The 22,153-nt window shown below is 43.3% G+C and overlaps 1 protein-coding gene across 2 annotated transcripts in view; it reads left to right on the top strand.

Annotated features, from left to right (window-relative positions):
• SERPINI1 (serpin family I member 1) overlaps positions 1 to 22,153 on the top strand; it is a 108,028-nt gene that overhangs the window by 58,295 nt on the left and 27,580 nt on the right. For both annotated transcript variants that reach the window (XM_066622027.1, XM_066622028.1), the window contains exons 2-5: positions 4,253 to 4,520; positions 9,946 to 10,176; positions 16,015 to 16,209; positions 18,654 to 18,858. In XM_066622027.1, the coding sequence (XP_066478124.1) occupies positions 4,271 to 4,520; positions 9,946 to 10,176; positions 16,015 to 16,209; positions 18,654 to 18,858 (881 nt within the window). In that variant the 5' untranslated portion in view covers positions 4,253 to 4,270. The remainder of the gene's footprint in view (positions 1 to 4,252; positions 4,521 to 9,945; positions 10,177 to 16,014; positions 16,210 to 18,653; positions 18,859 to 22,153) is intronic.

Genomic DNA, 22,153 nt, shown 5'->3' on the forward strand with positions numbered 1-22,153 from the left:
GCATGCTAGAGGGATGACCTACCAAGAACATTAGCAGGAAGCTTCTTGCGTCCTGTTAATGTTCTCTAAGTTGTCCCTCTAATATGCAGACTTCCTGTCTTCTTGTCTGTCTAAGCTTTCAGCTTATAACCTTAAAAGCAAGATACAGGTACTGCTTTTGAGCGAGAGAAGCAAGAACAAAGGTAATGGGTATGGATGAAACTGCAGATAAGTGAAACTGCAGGTACTGGGTCTGCAGTTACGGATATATATATATCATCTGTCTATGCTGCTGCTTTCTACTGAGCCAAACCTTTATCCCATCCAGCTCAATATATCATACACTTAACAACTATAATTCTACATGATTTCGGAACAGTGTCTCTCCCAGCCTTACAGGAGTTTGAAACTGTGATCTTTTACATCCAGTGTATATGTTCTTGCTGAGCTGCTGTCCTCTTAGGTGTTAATGAGAGCAGTAGATCAAGCTGTGTTCACACAAACATTGACTGAACTGTTTCAGAATGCAAGAGGCAGTGGTGTGTATGAAAGCAGCCTTTTCCCCCATGTTTCATCACCTATAAAATGGGCTTAATAATATTTAATTACAGACCACTCTGTGCTGTTGCAGGATTTAATTGGATGCTGTTTGTGGAGCACTCTGCTAATAAGATACTTAACATTTATATGGTGTTTTAATATCACAAAAGGTCACTGAAGAGATGAACACAAATGCCCTATTAAACTGGCATAAATGAACCATATCACAGTCAAACTGGATACCGCCACTGTGCTTCTTGAGACTGGGCTGTTGCACAGGTTCATAGATAAAATGCCAAGTGGTGACATTCTCTTAAGGTTGTGCAAGCAACCCCCCAAAGAGAACTTGATGATTTCAGTATCTATATTTAGGGTGCAACCCTATGCATGCTTCAATGGAAGAAACCCCCACTGAACTCAAGGAGACTTATTTCAAAGGAAACATGTAATATTCTGGTGTTAAACCACTTTCTGATGAATAAGTTTGTTGCTATCAAAGAAGATAATCCAATCCAGTAGAGCTATAGAAAAACTTTATGGCACTAATTATGGCCATGTCTCTTAAGGTCTTCAGAGCGATTTCCTTTAACGCTATACAGGTTGAGCCTCATTATTCCATTCCAAGCACTCATGTGGATGGCAAAAAACGCACTATAGCAAATCAATTTAAAAAACAAAGTTTCTTTGCTCCGGTGATTTAAAAAAGTCTTACTGACTTTTGTGATGTAAGATAAGAGTTATTAAGGAGATAATCCATCAATCAGTCATCCTCCAAGGGCTTAGAAAGGTGTTTTACTCGATCCCTCCCTTCATCAATGCAAAGTGATCACCTTTCTTTCACGTGCTCAGGGGGAAGGGAAGGGTCACCTGGAGAGAGAAGGACTGATGGATTGTCAGCCAGCTGCCCTCTCTCTCTCTCTTTCTCATTAACGAGGCTATTGTTAAAGGACTGTTCAGTTTTTTAAACTGATTTTAAAGGGATGCATTTTTCCCCTTCTCCAGGCATCAGCACATTCCTTCTCATTTGCAGGGGCCATTCACGTTGAGTCAAATCTGTGTATAAAAAATCTGTGTATAACAAGGCTGGACCTGTAGTCTCATCACACTGTTATCATGGATATACTAGAGACATGTGTACACACATAAGTATCTGTGCACACAGCATGCTCATATTTGGGGTTTGGGCCATTGGTTGTGGTCTGTGAACTTTACCAGAAAGGAAAGGGAGTGGACTATCCTCTGAATTATGCTAAAGTAGAATTTATTATGGGGAATTAATGAAGTTGGCAGAAATGTTGGGGAAAGTAGCACAAGAACTTAAAACTAGTAGCAGCTATGCATTTATACAGCTGTGACTGAGCATGGGCAGTTTGATGATGAATGAGTTAACTAAACAAGCTAATTTAACCAGCCTCAGGGTAGGGGAATAAGTGATCTGCAGCTTACCTGGGGAGTTGTTGGAGAAACTGGCAAGGCAAGAAGAAGGCAAAAGAAAATGAGAGACACAGAACACATGCAAAATGGGTCTTCTCCCAGGAGAACGTGAGATTCTGAAGAGATGTTAGGCTTGAAAAAATGAAAAATGAGAAAGAACTCAAGGTGGCTCAAAGGAGGGGCCCATATCTGTCTCTTGAGTTGGGAGGATCTGGTGAAGGCAATGGTACAGCTGCTGTTACGAAGATGGGAAGACACACAGGGGTAGCAAGGCTTCTGGGGCAACCTAGCCAACATTGTGCTTCAGCAGATGCAATGTTGTCTCTGAGTTTGGTGGCATGGCAACTGAGAAACCTGACCTTACATACTCTAGACAAGCCTAAACTAAATTTCCTGGTTCTGTTGTACCAAATAAAGTAACTATTGGGCTATGGGGAAAAACTTGGGGGTTCTCTTCAGATCCCTACTCTCCCCCTGTAAAAGATAAGAATGGTAAAGACATGGAGCTCTGCCTTTGGTATACAGCTCTTTGGAGATTGCACCATTGGTAAAGTGACAGAACTCACTTTAAAAAAAAAAAAGAAAGCTAAAGGGAAAAGGCAAGGGGCAGGACAGTGAAGTCAGCCTCGGTTCTCAATTGAGGAGGTGCTCCTTTTTAAAGGCTGAGGGGAGGTTCCCTGTGAACTACAGTTAAGTTCTCTCATGAGCATATCATTGCTATCTAGTGCTGGCACAGCGGGGCTGTATGGCCTAGGTGGTATAAAGCACTGGAATTGAGCATGCCATAGATCTACTCTGGGTAAGGGAACATTTGTTCCTGTATCTCATGTCACACTCCAGACTTCTTTATGGGGCTACTTGGATCTGCAAGTCCGAAAAGTCCCGTGTAGAGGTGCTTTCCCTTTTCGTCCAACCCTGACATTCACTGTGCAGCGTCAGTGAAGAAGGCCAATTCTATGCTTGGGATCCTTAGGAAAGGTATTGAGAACAAAACGGCTAATATTATGCCGTTGTACAAATCGATGGTAAGGCCACACCTGGAGTATTGTGTCCAGTTCTGGTTGCCACATCTCAAAAAGGATTTAGTGGAAATGGAAAAGGTGCAAAAGAGAGCGACTAAGATTATTACTGGGCTGCGGCACCTTCCTTATGAGGAAAGGCTACTGCGTTTGGGCCTCTTCAGCCTAGAAAAGAGGCGCCTGAGGGGGGACATGATTGAGACATACAAAATTATGCATGGGAAAGATAAAGTGGATAGAGAGATGCTCTTTACACTCTCACACAGCCCCAGAACCAGGGGACATCCACTAAAGTTGAGTGTTGGGAGGGTTAGGACAGACAAAAGAAAATATTTCTTTACTCAGCGTGTGGTTGGTCTGTGGTAATGTGGTGTCTGGCCTGGACGCCTTTCAAAGGGGATTGGACAAGTTTCTGGAGGAAAAATCCATTACGGGTTACAAGCCATGATGTATGTGCAACCTCCTGATGTTAGAAATGGGCTATATATCAGAATGTCAGATGCAAGGGAGGGCACCAGAATGAGGTCTCTTGTTATCTGGTGTGCTCCCTGGGGCATTTGGTGGGCATATTTCCTGTGAGATACAGGAAGCTGGACTAGATGGGCCTATGGCCTGATCCAGTGGGGCTGTTCATATGTTCTTATGTCAATGCTCTTTTGTTTGTTTTTATTTCTGTTTAGATTCTGCACTCATTCACATGTGTCAAATATACGTTTTTCGCAGATCACTCTTTAAAATAATAGTCTTTTGGGACCCTCCTAGCCACTCAAGCCTGTTTTTAACTTTTACCATGGTGGGGGGGTCCATTTTCTGAAGCACTTGTTGAGCTCCATGTTGATTGAAATGAGACCATTCTGGTAGCCTGGCATTCCCCTTTGCATTTGCCTGCTTACAGGTAAACACAAACTTGTGGCTGTTTCACTGTCCATAGGGCTCAATTCATTTTCCTTGCCAGCTATCAGCTTGTCAGTTTTGCGACCCAGCAAAAATTGGCTCATGACCCACTGGTGGGTCCTAACCCACAGTTTGGGAACCACTGCTATACACCAAAGAGGTGGATTTTGCCCACAGTCACTCGCTTGGTAACATTTGTCGCTATTCTAAATTAATTGTTTTGAGTAGCTTTTGCATTAGCTTGTTCATGTGTGGCTTCTGTAAAACGCCACCATCACCACCCGCCCTTTTTTTAAACACATTGCACATGTTGGTTTAACAGTGCCACGAACCTGTTGAGAGCAAAGTGCAAGATTAATTTGTCATTTCTACAACTTGCCTTACAGAGCCAAAACTCTTGCGACATGTTCCTCTTGGGACTGCTGTCTCTGCTCATTTTCCAAAGCGATGCCTTCAGCACCAGTTTTCCGGATGAAACCATTGCAGAGTTTTCGGTAAACCTTTACAATCAACTGAGAGCTACAGCTGAAGATGAAAACATCATATTTTCCCCTCTAGGAATTGCAATTGCTGTCGGAATGGTGGAGCTCGGAGCCCATGGTTCCACCCTGAAAGAAATCCGGCATGCCATGGGATATGAAGGCTTGAAAAATGGTAACGCATGTTTAAATTAATCAGTATTTTTCATATGGTTTGTTTTTCCCCCAAGAAACAAATTAAAGCTACAGTTCCTATACATGCTTTTCTGGGAGTAAGGCTCATTGAACTCAGTAGGGATCCTGCTTCTGAGGTTCCATTTGAAACTCTATTTCTGTATAGGATTGTGCTGCATAACTGCTTGGAAAAAATTTATTTATTTTAAAAGACTTATACCCTGCCTTTCCAAGAGAGCACAAGGCAGCTTACAAAACCTGTCACAACATAGACAAATATCAAATAAACTAATAAAAATTTCAGTTAAAAAAAAAATCTAATGAAAGCATCACAAAAAGCACTCAGCCCATCATAAAGAGCAGTCTTGGCACATGTAAAACTGGCCGCATTAAAATTTCAATGAATAAGCAGTAGCATAAAAATCAAAACAGCACACCAAGCAACCAGTAAAACAGTCAGTAAACCAATATCCATATCCACCCACTACTTGGCCACCTAAAAATTAAAGTCTTTAACCCCCACCAGAATGTCTCTAAAGAAGCAGCAGTTTTGAAATAATAAGGGTCTTTGGTTGGTTGGCAACCTTCAGTCTTGAAAGACTATGGTATAAGCCTATAGCACCCGGTATTCCCAGGCGGTCTTCCATCCAAGTACTAACCAGGCCTGACCCTGCTTAGCTTTCGAGATCAGACGAGATCAGGCATGCGCAGGGTAATAAGGGATAGAGTTCGATAACTGCGGTACCACCACAGAGAGGGTCCTACTTTCCACTACCTCCTTCCTTCAGCGGTGGCACTTGTCGCAGGGTCCCGTCAGGTGGTGGTGGACCTGAGCTGGGGGCAGGGGGGCCAAAGCCCCGGGTGGTGCACTTGCTGCACCCCCGCTACTGAACTCTACCACCTGCTACATCACCTCCACCTACCCTTCAGAGTGTTTTGTGGGCAGGCAAGGCCCTGCATGGTACTCAGCAAGATGTGAGTACCCTTGTGGTGCAATCTTAAGCAATACTACCAGTTTCATCTGGAAACTAGAAGTATTGTTTAAAATTGTGTCAGAAGCCTTAGAAGGCTTTTCACACCCTGCCAAGTATTGTGCAAGGCTCCATGAGGTTCGGTAAGTATCCCGGGGTGGGGGGGGGTAGCATGATGCAGACCTGCACCCCGGGGAGCTATGGGGCTGTTACTGCCTTCAGGTGTCCTTAAAGGGTGGTCTGGAGTGTATGGAAGCAGGCTGCCCCCTTAGATACCCTGAACCCAGGTACCCTGAACCCAGGCCATAAATATGAATAATGTAAAAAATGTCAGTTCTTTTGAAATAAATTCTGTACAATATTATGCAGAATTGTTGCTTTATTGAGATTTAGATGAATTTCAGTATTGTTGAAAGACTACCTTGGAGTGATAGACCCCTGAAGAAGAAAGTGAGTTCCCTCAATACATAGTATTAAAGAGAAGATCAACATTTCATTTTAATGACTATTCAATAAAAATAGTCATTCCTTGAATGTGTGACTGAAGAAAGAGAAGTCTTTTTTTTTTTTTTAGAACAATAAAGCCACTTTTGAAGTGCTCTCTCTGCACTAACCCAAATGTAGCCACTCACCAGATGTAACCTTCAGAACAAAAAAAAGGTTCTGCCAGTTTTTCGCAGAAGCATGCAATGCACAGTTCTGATTGACTAGCGCCTGTGATGTCACAAACGCCATCTTCCCCCATTCACAGCTGCAGTTCTGAACTTTAAAAAAAAATCATTCTTAAGATGTAATACTAAGAAGAAAACAAATAACTAAGTATACATATTGTGATTTTAAGAATGAAAAGGCAGACAGCCTGCCTGGAGCATGGGCAGAGTCACAAGACTGACAGCTGAACCAACCTTTAGTGTTTTGGCCTCTGTGTCTGGCATACACATTGTGAAGTTGGGAGACAGTGAGCCCATACTGCTGCTAAGAATTCAGTGCATTCTCTCCATTTAAAATATTTATTTATTTATTTTGGTGGATTTTTAAAATCCCCTCCTTCCTAGTTCAAAAATGAGCCACTCACAGCAGTTAACATAAGATTAAGAGAGATTAATATCCCATAGTCAAAAAAACAAATTAAAAGCAAACAAATGAGTAGCAGATAGATTAACAACAAGCTCACCGAGAAAATTATCCATTAGGAGAGAGGCAGTGCAAACAAATATATCCGTATGTGATCAGAGGTACATTTTGCTACATTTTCTGCAGGAAGGATATTTAATTTAAAACAGGGGTTCCCAAACCCCTTATTTTGGCAACCCACTGCATCATCTGTGGTGAATCTGGGGTCCCTGTGTTAGGGTAAAATAGCAAGCGTCTTGGAAGTCATGACCCACCGGTGTGATACACAGTTTGGGGAACACAGTGTGTTGTGTCCAATGACGGGGACGGGGTGCAGACACGTAAACCGAAATCAACTTCCAAAATCGTTGTCCACCATTTTATATGCGGTTTCTGATACTTGGATAGATCTTCATGATCTTGTCTAATCTTGGAAGCTAAGCAGGGTCAGGCCTGGTTAGTACTTGGATGGGAGACCGCCTGGGAATGCCGGGTGCTGTAGGCTTTTGCCATAGTCTTTCGAGACTGAAGGTTGCCAACCAACCTGGCTTCAGTGGGCCCGTGGCCAGCCAGGAATTGGGTTTAGGAACCAGTGGTTTAAAATATATATGACCACCCTGTCCCTTAACATTCAGAGCCCAATCCTAGACATGTCTACTCAGAAGTAAGTCCCATTAGAATCAATGGGGCTTACTCCCAGGAAAGTGTGGATAGGATTGGGCTGTCAGTCAAGTGTTTTCAGCCAGCTGTCACCCCTTCGCCCACCAGAAAACCAGTCCTTTACATGGAACCCCGTGGACTTGCAGTATTATGTCCCAGCATTCCATGTTTCTGGTCAGTAGGGTCCTTGCAGGCATGTGACACCACAAAATTGGGTTCAGCTTAGTGTCCATGATGGTCAGCAGGACTGCCAACTTGCTCTTGCCTCTCCTCACTGACATCTCTTGGCCCCCATTAGGGTCTTTTAACCTGTCCCTTCTAGCAGAGCCTCATAAGCTTTGGGCAAATGTTTTAGCGCAGTACAAAGGAGAGAAAGAATGTACAATAAATGTCATTCTTCTTTTAGAGAAATAATGGCGGCCTGTTTGCATTTAAGATGTAATAGCGTTTGCACGCTGAGATGATTTATTTTTCCATATAAGCAGAATGCACTAATCCTGTGTAAACATCATTAGTATAGCTTTTCATGAAAGCTTTGAAGGACTTCGCTGGAAATCTTTAGAAGAATACCGCAAATTTTCAGCAGCTGGCGGAGCTGTGTAAATATTTAGCAGAAGTGGTTGGGTATCTCCCATTAAAAGTCGGAAACATATGGGGAGACAATGCCTGTTTCTATAAAAAACAGTTGATTGCCAACTGAGACATGCCATCAGGAAAGACAGGTCTGTCGTGCAGTTGTAGTAAATATATTCTGGGTTGGAAAACTTGATCAATCAGCCCCAGTGTCCATGAAGCATGACGTAATGGTGGTACCCATAGAGCAGTCCCTGTTACCTGATGCGCTCTAAGAAATGCATAGCATGCGCACTCAGGAAATTTAGGGCGCAATCATAACCAACTTTTCAGCACCAAGGTAAGGTTAATGCAGCTCCAAAGTAAGTGATCCGACATTCCCTGTCCTTGAGGAGGCCTCCGTGACTGCTACCCAACTGCAGGATGGAGCACGTGCCCCATTGGCACAGCTATGTCAATGCTGGGCAGTTGGTTAGGATTTGGGCCTTATTACATGTGCAGGGATCAAGTGCACTGGCTCATGGCTTAGCTTAATACAGCAATTCCCAACCTTTGGTTGGGTACTACCCCCTTAAGGAGGGTGGCAACCTGACTGGGGACCTGTAGTTGCTGTTAGTATGGCACTTCTGGGTTTTGCTACCACCACTTCAAAATACACATACATCAGAAAGCCCCTTTTTACTTATATGCATTGAATAGTGGCAGTGGCAAACCCCTGAGATGCTGTACTAATGGCACCTATATGTCCCCGGTTGTGTGTCTAATCTCCTTAATGGAGTAGCATCCCAAAACAAAAAGTGGTGCAATAGTCACCATTACCTATCCATACCTGCTGAGGTGAGGCTTGCATTGTTGCAGGGATTGTGGGGCTAGTTTTGCCAAGGTGACACATTCTTCTGCTTCAAAAGTGAGTAAAAAGGCAGGCACAATTTGATAAACAAACACAAGCAGTAGCTTCAGCCAGGTTGGAACACAGGACAGGGTAGTCTAGATTGCTTTCCCAACGAAGGCTTAGAAGGCAACTTGGAGGGTACTGGGCTGCAGTTTGAAGTAGTGTAGGAAAGAGGAAAGTGTGTTAAAGGAGGGGACAAGCAGGAGACAGAAAGGAGCAGTCTGATACCTGTCCTGAGTGCCAGATGGCATAGTGGTTCTTGAGTTGGGAACGGAATGGTGTTTCTTGATGCAACAATAAACAGGTCACACTCAGCGTAGTACAACAGTAGCAGAACAATAACTGTAGCAGTAAATGCAAGAGGTCTGTGACCCAGGTTTTTATAGAGACAATCTCCATAGGACAACATAGAAGCTGTTGTGGGGTGAGTTTATCTTGGACCGTACTTTTGTGTCTTGATTTAGCCTTTTAGCCGCCCTGGGTCCCTTTTTGGGAGAAGGGCAGGATAAAAATAAAGTTTTTATTATTATTATTATTATTATTATTATTATTATTATTATTATTATTATTATTATTATTATTATTATTATTATTGATGACACTTAACGGTCAATCCCTGATAGAGGTCACTGTCTTCTACTGCATAGCGCTCTGAGTAGGGTATGGCACAAGACTGATTGCTCTGGAGCCTCTTCCTCAGTTAGTATACATGATTGAATTCTGTTGACATTGCTGAGGGAAGTCAAGGTAGAAGGCACTTCCTTTGTTACCATGAATGGTGGAGAAAGGATTCTCCCAAGAGGCAAAGTTTCGCCTGTAGATTTGTGGGACCTGGTGCATCCTTACCACTGGCCCAAACTAAACAACAGGAGTCTGACCTGGGTCACGCTCTCCTGGCACACACCCAGCACCATGTACATGCATGTATACCTGTTTCCGGCAATATCCCTGCCAGTGCAAACTCCTCTTAAATTTAACTTACCAAGCCCTCAAGAGCCCACTGAAGTTTTGGATGTTACAAAAGTAGTACCCATTTTTATCTTCATCCAAGTTTTAGAAGCAGACTTTCAGCATTCTAAAATATTTCATGATGACCTTCTCTATTGAAAGCTAAAATATAACTGATTTTTTTTCCCCACAGAGAAAACAATAGGCTACTTTAAGCCCTCAATATATTAACCCACCCTGACAGGCCTATTTTCTATCTCTAAATCCAGGTGAAGAGTTTTCCTTCTTAAAGGACCTTTCCGACATGGCAACTGCTGAAGACAGTCAGTACGTGATGAAGCTGGCCAATTCCCTCTACGTACAGAATGGATATCACATCAGTGACAAATTTCTGCAGTTGATGAAAAAGTACTTCAACGCTGAAGTAGAAGACGTAGATTTCAGTCAAAGCGTAGCCGTGGCTAGCCACATCAACCAGTGGGTGGAGAACCACACAAACAGTAAGTTCCTCCATTTTTGAATTCTTCCTTATGGTCCACAGCTGCCATGTTTATGTCTTTAACTCCAAACTCCTGGGCCTGGTTTTGTGCCTTAGGGTGCAATCCTGAGGTGCCCTTGGGCTGGCGCAAGTCCCTTCTGCCAGCCCAGGAGAGTTGCAAACATGCCATAAGGGCCCTGGGGGCGGATGGGGAACGGGAGGCAGGGCTGGGACCCGACAGTTATGCCGCTGCGCTCTCCTCAGACTTGTGCCTTAGGAGGTGGCACAAGTCCAAGGAGACCCATAGGTGCTGTAGTGGTTTGTCCAGGGGTAAGGGGAAGAGTTTCCCCTTACTTATGGCTGAGCCACTGAGGTGCCCTATCCCATGTTGGATACAGCACAAGCCTCCTGGCTTGCCTATTCCAGCGCAAGATAGGATTGTGCTCTTAAGTTCGTTCTCCTCCCTTTTCTACAGGAACAACATGTTAAAGCAGCACTGAGTGTCTTAGAATGACTCGCTGCCAAAGGTTTTCCTGTTGCATCCAGATTGCTTTGGAGGTAGCTTTAAAGACATTTACATCCTGGCCCTAAACATTCATGTTAGCCTGCCTTCCAGAAACTTTCATAAGAATCCTTCTGCAATGCCACCATAATGTCCTGGCTTGAGGTATTGTCCTGGCTGAGATTCCAGCGTACCCAGTTTTCAGAATGCGTTTTCTAGGTTTAGCCATTCAACAGGATGTTAAATAACTGCTAACTGATGTGCTTTTATAAAAATAGCACCAAATTCAACTTTTCAAAATAAAATCATTAGTGTTGGAAAGGTTTCAGGAGTTGTCAAGCCCATATGTCATCACACGCAGGGTTGGCTAGATCTCAGTTATCTGGGTGCAACTAGACAACAGTGAGATAATGCAGTTTAAAAAAAAATGCAAATGCTGTTGGGGAGGGATGATTTGCATCAGGATAATGACACCGGTTGAGGAAGAGTTTAATCCTTTTCCCCCAGTCATTTTCTAAATTGAAATCTTTCCTCCCTGTCCCCTTCTCTTTTGTCCTGCAGGGGAGATATACAGTTAACCATATTGTGCCTTCATTTCCCCCCCCCCCCCATGATAATTATTTCAGGGAGAGTTGCAATATGGAAAACGGTATGGTGGGGTGGGGAGTGTTAACCACCCCCACAGTGCATTGTCTGCCATTAAAAAAAAATGATGCTGATCACATTACTGCTATTTCCTCAGGACATCATATTTGAGGAGATCATATTTGCATCAGGACCTGTGCACGTCCCCCAGAGCTTCTCAGTCAGGACGATAAACTGCTTTAATTTGTTCCGGATAACACCCTAATTCCCATTTAAGTCAGTAGGATTTGAGCACATAGCCGGCATATATGTCAGTAGAATATAGGCCCACTTCTCTTTTTTTTGGATAACGCTGATCACATTAGCAGTCATTTGCAAGGGTTCACCAGCTGCAATTGACATCTTCAGTTATTATGTACCGTTAATTTTTAATTTTATTGGTGGTTTAAAGGCAGGTGATTATCAGCCAAAAATATTGATTGGTTGAGAGCCTTGAAGACAATATACATTATGTCAACAGTCATATACTGTCAGCTGAGGCATTTTCAGAAAATTTGTTATGTGCATTCCATTGATTTGTATTTGATTTTTTTTAAACACATAACAGAAAACATTGCCATTTTGTGTTTAAAATATCTGAATAAAAATACAAAACACCACATTTTGGTGTTTAAGATATTTTCCTGAAATGAAAGTAAACTGCTTTTCCAGTTAGAAATAATATTGTGGCAGCAGCTGCTGACACTTTATCACCTATATTGCCTACCTAGTACACTTTTAAAGTGTTTAAAAAATAAAAATGAGAACTTGGAGTGAGAACTTGAATAAAATCGCATAACACCGTTTTCTGCCTTTCAATTTATGAAATCTGCCAAAAAATAAAACCATTTTCAGACACCCCTATTCATAGGCAAGAACTTCATCTAATTTTACGCTCAGAATCGTCTTTTCCTTAGTTTGGAAAGTAGCCCTTGTCAGCTGGAATTGGCAAAGGAATTCTGACAAGTGGTGTTTTTAATTTAGCTACCTGCTTCAGGCTGCAATCCTATACACTCTTTCATGGGAGTAAGTCCCAGTGAATTCAATGGAACTTACTTCTGAATAGACATGTATAGGCTTATGCTGTTTGTGTGTGCAAGGTTCTGAAATCCTTTTATGCTTTATGCCTTTTTAAGCGCATAAAAACATCCCTGCCGGTTTTTGCCCTAAAACTGGAAGTAGTGTTTTTTCACAGTACAAGGCCATTTTGAAGCCCTAAGAGGCCACAGCTGGATACAGGCAGTCTCTGCAGGCTTCAGAAAGCTCTCCAGAACAGGGCTCCAGTCCCCTTTGGAGGGTTCAGGTGGAGCCAAATCTGGCTTAACACAGGTCTAGGGGAGCCATGTTGAGCCAGATCCATGGATGTAAAATATGCAGATAAACAGGCTCCACCTTTACTTGTAAAACTTCCACTAACTACTCTATGGTTTTGCGCACATATATGTATGTGTGTGTGAGAGAGAGGGGGGAATGATTTCTCAATTCCATGTTCAAGTTTCTAAGAATATCATCCATTGTTATGATTTACATAGAACTGTCAACGTATATGGAGTATTTCAGAGAAATATAATGAAAAAAGTCAGGTATGGGTCCCAAGGATTTAAATGCCTCATCTGCTGTGGAAATTTAGAGGAAACCAAGAGAGGAGGAAGAAAAGGAAATGAAAGGCTAACAGATGAAAGGAAAGGCTAACAAATGAACAGCTGGAGCAATTCCACATGCTTAGGTTTCCACATTCCACAATTCCACATTGTGGATGTAAGGTCTGAGGGATCAAGCCAAGAATGAAAAAGGTGGGTTTTCAAGACTGAATTGAAGGACAAGAGAAAGGTCATCACATAGGTTCTTGGAAAGGAGCTCTAGAGATAGAGGCAAAAAGAGAGAATGGTCAATAGAGCAGGAGTCTTTGGGTGGCTGTGGGTAGAACAATTGGAGAAGCAGGAGGTGAGTTATAATAGGAAAAAATAAGAAATATAATGGGGGGAAAGGTGTAGGCTGGGTACAAGGCCATGGAGCACTTTAGCGATAAGAGCAAGGGGGACGTATGTGCTGGAGCCAGTGTAGAGATGTGAAGTGAAACATGATCTTTTGTGGACAGAGGCTCTCCCGTCTACCCATGGTTTCCCCCATTCACTTTAATGGAAGGGGCAGGACCATGCATGCAAAAGAAATGTGCACATGTAGTTTCCATGTGTGCATTAAGGAGCACATGGCAAATTGGATCGGGGTCTATATTGGGCTCTGACGCATGTAGCTTGTTTTATTCCAAATAAAATGATGGCACCCATCTGTAATGAACTGTGAAATCTGGTGCTTTTGCTTGATTCATCACTGTCAATACCGAATTCCAAACTCAAAATTATCATACCGAAAGCAAGCAATCCATTCCCAGTTGGCAGCACCAAGTAGCAGACAATGCCTTCTGATTGGAGTGATTTATTTAGGAATGTGGGCACAGCAGCTGCTACACTTGGCTAACAAGCCTCTCGTGTCTTGAACAGATGCAAGACGTCGCTTCCTTTTCCTTGAGCAAATGTCAGTGGGCTGGATGCTGAGTTTGCTTACTCCATTCATTACTCATGTATTCCTCCTGAAAACCTGTGGAACTTTGTCTGGGTAAAATCACATCATAATGTGAGGATGTGGCACTTTGCGGGCAAAGTTTCCCGTCAGTAGGACTACTTTGTCTTATGTCAAAGTTTTTTGCTAAAAATTCTTTGAAGATGGAAAACTGTCAATAGGATAGTGCAATAGGATAGTGCGGCTCTAGATGCCAGGCTGCAGGGGGTGTCCGAGAGCCCTTCCCAAGGTGGCACTGGGGGTGCAGCTGCCTGCAAGAGAACTGTGTTTATTGGTATTTAATAACTTTCAATAAAAGAAAATGTTCATTATTTGTGCTTCTTCTCTGGCCATTATTATTATTCATTTCATGTCATAACTGTTACAGAAAATTTTGTTGGGGGACGGGTGCCAAAAATTTATGGGCGCGAGTGCCAAATGATTTTGGTATGCCACTAGATATGCTCTTGGTATGCTCTGAGATAGGAGTGTGTTTTTAAGGCCTTAAAAAGGATTTGTGGTGGATCAAATCAAAAGGGTCACCTCATCTGTCTTCCTGTTTCCTATGGTGACCAGCCAGATGTTTCTGCAAAGTCCAAAAGCAGACAATAGCCCTCATGTTGTTTCCTAGGAATTTGTTTACTGAGATACTCTTCCTTTGGTTTTGGAGGTTCTGTAGAGCCACTGTGACTAATATAGCCCTTGACAGACCTTCTCCGTGCCTTTCTCCCATTCTTTGTTAAAGCCAACTAAACCTAGTGGCCATCATTGCATCTTGTGACAATGAATTCCACCAGATGCATGTCCATGGTGAGATATACTGTCTTGTCAGCCCTCAATCCCTTTCTGGTTAGTTTCATCAAATGATCTCAAGTTTTTGTATTACAAGAGAGGGAGAATAACCTCTCTGTCCCCCCACTTTTTCTACTACACCATGCATGATTTGTATAAATCGGTCAAGTGTGTCCGCCGCGTCATCTTTCTTTCCTAAGCTAAAAATTTCTACTTACTTTGGCTGTTCTTCGTAGGAAAGGCGTTCCCATCCCCTGGATTGTTTTAGTTGCCCTTTCCTAAAGCACATGGACAGCACAATAGGATTCAGTCCTTTCAGCCCAGACAAAACCTTTGTGGCTGCATTTAAACAACCCATAAATCTTTAGTTGATTAATCCACCAATTAAATAGACTAACAACTGAATCCTACTGAAATCCCTGCATGGTGTTACAGTGGCACCAGTGTTACACGGCTACAGTGGCACCAGTGTTGCACAGTGTTACAGTGGCTACAACTGTATCCTGCAGGAAATTTTTGACTGTTGGAAGTCTCCTCCAGGTAAGGTGACATTTGTTCCCTTTCCCTTGGGTAAACCCCAGCAGCCACTAATATACAGTTAACTTGGGTCGACTCAGACCTTTGCCAGCTCAGTTGCTTGTGCAGGGCCATGTTGACCTGGGAAAGGGGGTGGGGATTCAGTGTGTGCCACTGTCACCAATTTCACCCTTCCCCCTGGGTCTGCTCCACCCTCCTCCCTACCTTGTCACCACCCTGTTCTGCCCACTCCTCCTTCATTCTTCTCACCCTCATCCTGTTCAACCCCTGCTCTGCCTCTCTCCGGCCCCCTGCCTGGGCTTACCTGCTCTCATGGGTCTCCATGGATCCACTGGCACACGAGGAATCACTCTGGTCTCCTGCCAGCTGGCCTGCTGTGAGCATCGACAGAGGCTGCTTTACAATTGTCTTAAAGCAACTTCTGCCAGCGCAATTCTAGTTACGCCAGTGGGGGAGGGGAATAGGATTGGGCCATAAGGCTGCAATCTTGTACATGCTTACCAGAGAGTAACGCCCTTTAAACCCAGTGGGACTTACTTCTCAGTAGACATGCATAGGTGTCCGTTGTAAGCTGTGTACTATTTTGATGCTGAGGCTTCAGAATTATTGACTAATATATTCCTGTTATCTGCTGACATAGAAGCTTAGGTTCTGCCACCTCCACTCCTCCCTCCATACACTTGACAGGTTAATGTAAGAGTCTAGAAAGAAGTTTTGAATTGGAAATGATATATTACTTTGTCTTATTTTGTTTTCTTGCATTTTGCAGGTTGGGTAAGCTTTGACTTAAGTGTTCAATTAGACGTGTTGATTGATGCCCTCCTTCTCTCCCCTCTCGTCTGACAGGCATGATCAAAGACTTTGTGTCAGCCCGAGATTTTGGCGCTCTTACTCACTTGGCCCTCGTCAATGCAGTCTACTTTAAGGGAAATTGGAAGTCTCAGTTCAGGCCAGAGAACACGAGAACGTTCTCCTTCACTAAAGATGATGAAAGCGAAGTGCAAATTCCAATGATGTATCAGCAGGGAGAATTTTATTATGGTAAGCAAGGGGTTTTTCTTTTCTTTCTAGCAATCCGAGATCGGGCTGGAGTTTGCAGCGTATACTGTGGCGTACAGGTTTGCTTATTCAGCTCTTAATGCCACTTTCCACTTTATGTTAATGCATCATTGGACAAAAGCCATTGAGAACATCTCCTGCACAGTCCCCATGAGAATGATAGGGACATTTCATTCATTTCAATGAAATCTGGGTAGGAGCAATTATGAACTTGGCTCTGGTGACGCCTGGTATCTTCCAGTTTTTGCTGAAAACCGGAAGTGCAATTTTTCAGCATTTTGAAGGCCTCAGAAGACCTTCTGAGGGCCAGGGAGGCCACAGGCAGCCTACCCAGCCTTTAAAAGGATTTCTAAGGCCTTAAAAACAGGCCCAAAAATGGCCCCTGAAAAAGAAAAAAAGGGCAGCAGGGGAAGGATTGCGGTGCCGCCTTCCCCCCCGTGTGGTGTTGCATGGGGCATTTGCTCCCCAGCTACACCAGTGGGTAGGAGAAGCTTCTGGACAGTAATTCCCACAATTACAGAAACAACCACGCTATTTTTTAAAAAGCGTATTTGCATTTATATTCTTGTTGTAAAGCAACACCTCCTGGCCAACCTGCCATTCAGATTTTTTTTTTTTTTGGGGGGGGGGGGGATCTTATTTCTGTACAGTCCGCCCCTGTAGCATTCCTCTGTAATGCATTGCGTGCTGTTCCTAAGCGTTCCTTAATGTTTTTTTCTGGCAGGCTCAAAAGGCTGCCATGGAAATGACAGCAGGAAAACCTCTTTGCTCAAACAGAACTCTACTTCATGTCCTTTGGATTCAAGCCCTTCCCTTTTTAAATGCTAAAAGGGCAGCTTCCCTTTTTAAATGTGTAGACACCTGTTTAGGTTTAGAGATTATCTTTCATGATGTGCCATCATGCCATCAAGTGCTGTAGTGCACAGAGTAGAATGAATATTGGAGCCCCGATCTGATGTGTAAAAAATATTGCATCTAAAGCTTCCAGTAAGCGTACCATATTTCATACTTGTCTGTATATATATGAATAAATGGGGGGGGGGAGTCTGGCACTCAAATCTTTGTCTCCATTCCTCAAATGTAAACTGGAAATGTTTTCACATATTTCTTTGGAGTGTGGTTGTGAGGATGGATAAGGGTGTTTATTGCACAGCAAACAAAGAAAGGAGTGTCGCAAACTTAGGGGGGTTTGGGGTGCTCAAAGTTCTTGGTTCTCGAACCCTAAAGCCCTCAAGGCCCCCCTGTTTAGTAGTACTGCCACCACCCTGTATGTGCCAGTGCCTCAGTCCAGGGACACTGAGACCCTCTAGGCTTAATTCTATCCCTTGCAGGCACTGAGTGCTTTCTCCAATTAAAGCTTCAGTCCTCAAGTTACTAGACCTCAGTGAGCACTTGGTAGCTTGCTGAACGGCTAGGCACGATTCTGAACCTTTGTCCCCAACAGGCAATGAAACAACTTGGTAAAAGAGATTTTAGTTTGTTAAGTACATAAGGTTACATAAAGTTACAGTAAGGCAGCAAATGCTAGAGACATAAGCATCTAGGAAACATATCAGCAATAAAATAATAAAGCTAGCTGGATGTCTCTATTAATCCCTATTTCTCACCTGGGTCGGTTACTCTTGTAGATCTTTTAGCCCCAGGGCTACCTATGAGGCCAGGTGCCCATGGTAGACAATGGAGCTCGCAGCGTGCAGGATGTTGCACCCAAAACTCTGTTCAAGAAGGACCACCCACACCCCTTGGGGCACTCATTATTATACTTATTATGCTAATAGTGCTGAGGTGACTCCATACTTATTTAGACTGTCCAATCAGAAACTTTTGAGGACAGAACCTTCTTAAAGTTGGCTTGGTTGCTAGCCCTCCTAGTCCTTACCCCTCCCAACTGGAGATCCATAGCTGCATTCCATTCTGCTTGATCAGGCGCCTCTCCGTCTCCTAAGGTGTTAAACATTCCAAGGGGTTGTAATTCTTGTTTAATTACTCACATTCTTGCAGCTGGGAACTGCTAGCCACTTCTCCGTTACTGACTTAGTTTGGTTCAGGCTCCACATGCTAACCTAGGCCTAACATGTACCTATTCATGACGGAGATGAGTGATGGGTGAAAGCAGAAAAACCACAGCAGACCAACTCACACACTTTGCAAAGAGTGCTGTATTTTTTGTTTTGATACAGTGAGCCTTCCACCATGGTTCTGGAACCTGCAGTGAGTCAAATCCACAGGTTCTGAACCCGCAGATAGAGGGCCAACCTGTATATTGATTTAACCGTGTGAGTTTCAACCCTAAGGAATTGCTCGGCTTATGGTTTTATTATTTCTCAGTACTGCTCTGAGTGATAAGGGGACATAATACATTTGAATAAACCAAACTCGAAAAGCCCAGCTAGATGTTTTATGTCTTTTTTTTTTCTCTCTTTTAGGGGAGTTCAGTGATGGCTCCAATGAAGCCGGAGGCATCTATCAAGTTCTCGAAATACCTTACGAGGGGGATGAGATTAGTATGATGATCGTTCTATCTCGGCAGGAAGTTCCTTTAGTCACCCTGGAACCTCTGGTCAAAGCCCAATTGATTGAGGAATGGGCAAGCTCTGTGAAGAAGCAGAAGGTGGAAGTATATCTACCAAGGTGAGAAGGCGTTTCCAGTTTTTTACTGGGAAAAGGGAAGAGTCAGTGTGGTTCTGTGGATGGCATGTTGGAGTTGGGGTGTGTGTGTGTGAGAGAGGGGGGGGGCTGCAATTTAAATCTCCTCATCCTTCAATTCTGTATGAAATTCTGCATGGCGTTAGAAAGTTATTCACTTTTAGCTCACCTTCCTTGTCTTGGAGTGATTTGTCTTGGTATGATTTGATACAAATAGTTGTATCAGTTTGGGGGGGATTGTCTGTGGTAGTTTACCAATGGGCAGAACATATGTGCACACTGATGAAACACTGAACAGAGAGGGTGTTGTCATAACTTATGATCCCATTGAGATGGCTTTTTGGTGGTGTTTTATCAGTGCTTCTGCATGTGTCAGTATTGTAGAGGGAAAGAAAAATGCACATGACCTGAAGGCCAAGGCAAACATTTCACAGGGTGTTTGGCACCACACCTTCGTCCTCTCTCCCACTGTATCCAAGCTGTGTAAATGTAATTGGAACATTGTTTCGTGGCTTGAAATGTGGCTGGAATGCTGGCTTATCTGTGTTTGCTTAACTGACTCTTATTAGTAGAATACTAAGGTGCATTTTGGCAAGCACTGAGATAATGCAACAGGCCTTGAGAATAACCAAGAGGTACTTACAACTGCATCCTGATTCTAGCTGTTATGGCTTACAGCACCCTCCTTCTCCCTAGCACATTAGCTCCTGATGCTCTTATATGCTGTATGTATAAAATACAGGTCCAGCTTTGTTATACACAGATTTTTTTATACACGGATTTGACTCAACACAAATGACCCCTGCAAATGAGAACGAATGTGCTGATCCCTGGAGAAGGGAAAAAATGCACCCCTTTAAAATCACAAACTATTTTACTGTTGCAGACAGATAGGTTATACCTGTAATCACTTGTATGACTAAGTATCCACAGATTTTTCTATCTCAAAGCTGATGAGAAGAGCCCTTTAAATTAAAGGAAAAGAGTTGTTTAATAATGTCAGAGAGGGCAGCCGCTGACAATCCATCAATCATTCTCTTCAGGCTTCACTCCTCCCTTCCCCCTGAGCACGTGAAAGAAGGCTAAATGGCAGCGATTATCACCTTCTCCATTCTTTCCACCTTGCTGGGGCTCCTGGTGAAGGGTGGGATTGCTGCCTCCTAGTGAAGCCTAAGTGCCTGAAGAGACACTTAGGCTTTGTGTGCATTACCTTTGTGTGCATTACAAAGGTCAGCAAGGCTGTTTCTAAATCACCAGAACAAAGAGACTTTGTTTTTTAAATCGATTTGCTATAGTTTTTTGCCATCCACCTGAGTGCTTCAACCAGAGCACTCAGTATAGAGCAGTGGCTCCCAGCCTAGAGATCACAACCCCCAAGGGAGTCGTGAGCCAGTTTTCAGGGGGTTGCAGAGCTCTGGGTGCTACCATCTTGGAAAACTTGAAAATCTGGACACTAGCATTTGGAAAACTTCTCTTTAAACTAACATCTGCTGCCATATTGAAAGACATCAATTTTCTATCCCTTTCTCCAAATGGGGCTGTTTGTGAGTGCAACTTATAAAATGTGATTTATTAAAAAAAAATAATGGCTTCACCTCCTGCTTAATGTCAACACTTCCAACCCAGACAGCACAATGATGTCACTTCCTTTTTAATGACAATACTTCCAGCACTAGGTCTTAGGGGGGCCCTGACAGCTTGTTGTACCGAGAAAGGGGGTCTTGGTGTTAAAAAGTTTGGGAACCACTGGTATATAGGGAGAGGCCATCCAAACACAACCAAAATGTATTACTCCTATGTTTTGGATACAAGCAGCCCTTACGTTACTTCTCTTCCTTGATTCTTAGCAACTTTGAAAGCTGCTGAGCTTTCTTATTGGGATGTGTAACAAGGCAAGAACTCTTTTTCCAACTCAGAATGTTTTTATCATTCTGAGTTCCAGCAGTGCTTGGAGGCTGCAAATATAAGACTGCTCTTTTCAGCTAATCATAATAGCCACAGCTGACCAATTGCAGTGTGCCCAGAATTGCCCCATGAATCAATTGCAGTCCCCTGTGGGGGGAAGTAAATAGAGAGAAAATATTCTCATTTCCTTTCTTTGAAAAGCCCAGACTCATTAGATCCATCCAGGGAATTAAATAGCAATAGATTCAGGGCAAACAAAGGGAACTATTTCTTTGTGTAACATATAATTATACAGAGATGGCCATTAGCCTGGCTATTTTTTGGATTGTTTTTTTTTTTTTTTAATTTGACCAGTGATTTCCAAACTTTGTGCTGGAACATATTAGCTGGAACATACGGGTAGTGAGGCTTGAAAAAATTAAACCACCATTTTGGACACATCAACCAGCCTATGGTGATTGGAGCATGGAGATTCTATGGAGCACTGGTCCTCATTTATGTTGCTTTATGAGCAATTATGCCATCCTGGGGAGGCAAGAGAACAACATATAGATTCCCTGATGCAAACTGTGCTACAGTTGGTGACCATGCGCAAAGCCCGGAGGCATCATCCTCTGCCAAAAAGCATGATTTCATTCATCCCTGAGTCTTGACAGGCCAAAAGAGAGAGTGGGATTCTTGGAGACATAATGACTGTACTGTACTCCAGCAGCCTGCATGTTGTTCTGGGAGCTGATCAAGAGGCATATATATTTCAGATTGTTAAAGTATGCCTCTGGTTCTCTTCCAGGAAAGGAACCGCGCCTTGGGTATTAAAAATTTAGCAAATGTTGAATTGGCCTATTTCATAGAAGGTTCGTTTAAACAATAGGTGGGCTGGATTGTGCACTTATCCAGATCATTCCTCTACATATGGGGAGTGAAAGCATGTCTTCCCTCCTGGCTGATATCCCAGTTAAAATGAGGAATCTGTTGCACAGTCTGAGCCTACACACATTGAATTTTTCATCGTTTTGCCCACACACTGACACTGGTGGCATCAGAAGTGGGACAGGTAGCCCAGGTGGCTGGGAAGGGAAGGTACCCTTTTCAGTCCCCACCATGTGTCAGGTTGCTGTCCAGGTAAGCATATTGTCTGATCTAGCCCAATATTCAGTGGTGCTCATGTAGCCACATTCCACATAGGAAATCACAACCAAGCCATTGTGTTTTTTTTTGGGGGGCGGGCAGCGGCAGCAAAGAGCTGTTGTATTTTCCCAGTTAAAAGAGAATGCACCTGGAGTGCTGAGAAAATCCAACCTACTCTCTCCACGATGTTGTCTTGAAGTTATAGAACCATAGAGCTGGAAGGAAGGAAGGATGATCATGAGTCCAA

Source organism: Tiliqua scincoides, chromosome 3, assembly GCF_035046505.1.
Source record: "Tiliqua scincoides isolate rTilSci1 chromosome 3, rTilSci1.hap2, whole genome shotgun sequence".
In the NCBI taxonomy this organism is placed as follows: Eukaryota; Metazoa; Chordata; class Lepidosauria; order Squamata; family Scincidae; genus Tiliqua; species Tiliqua scincoides.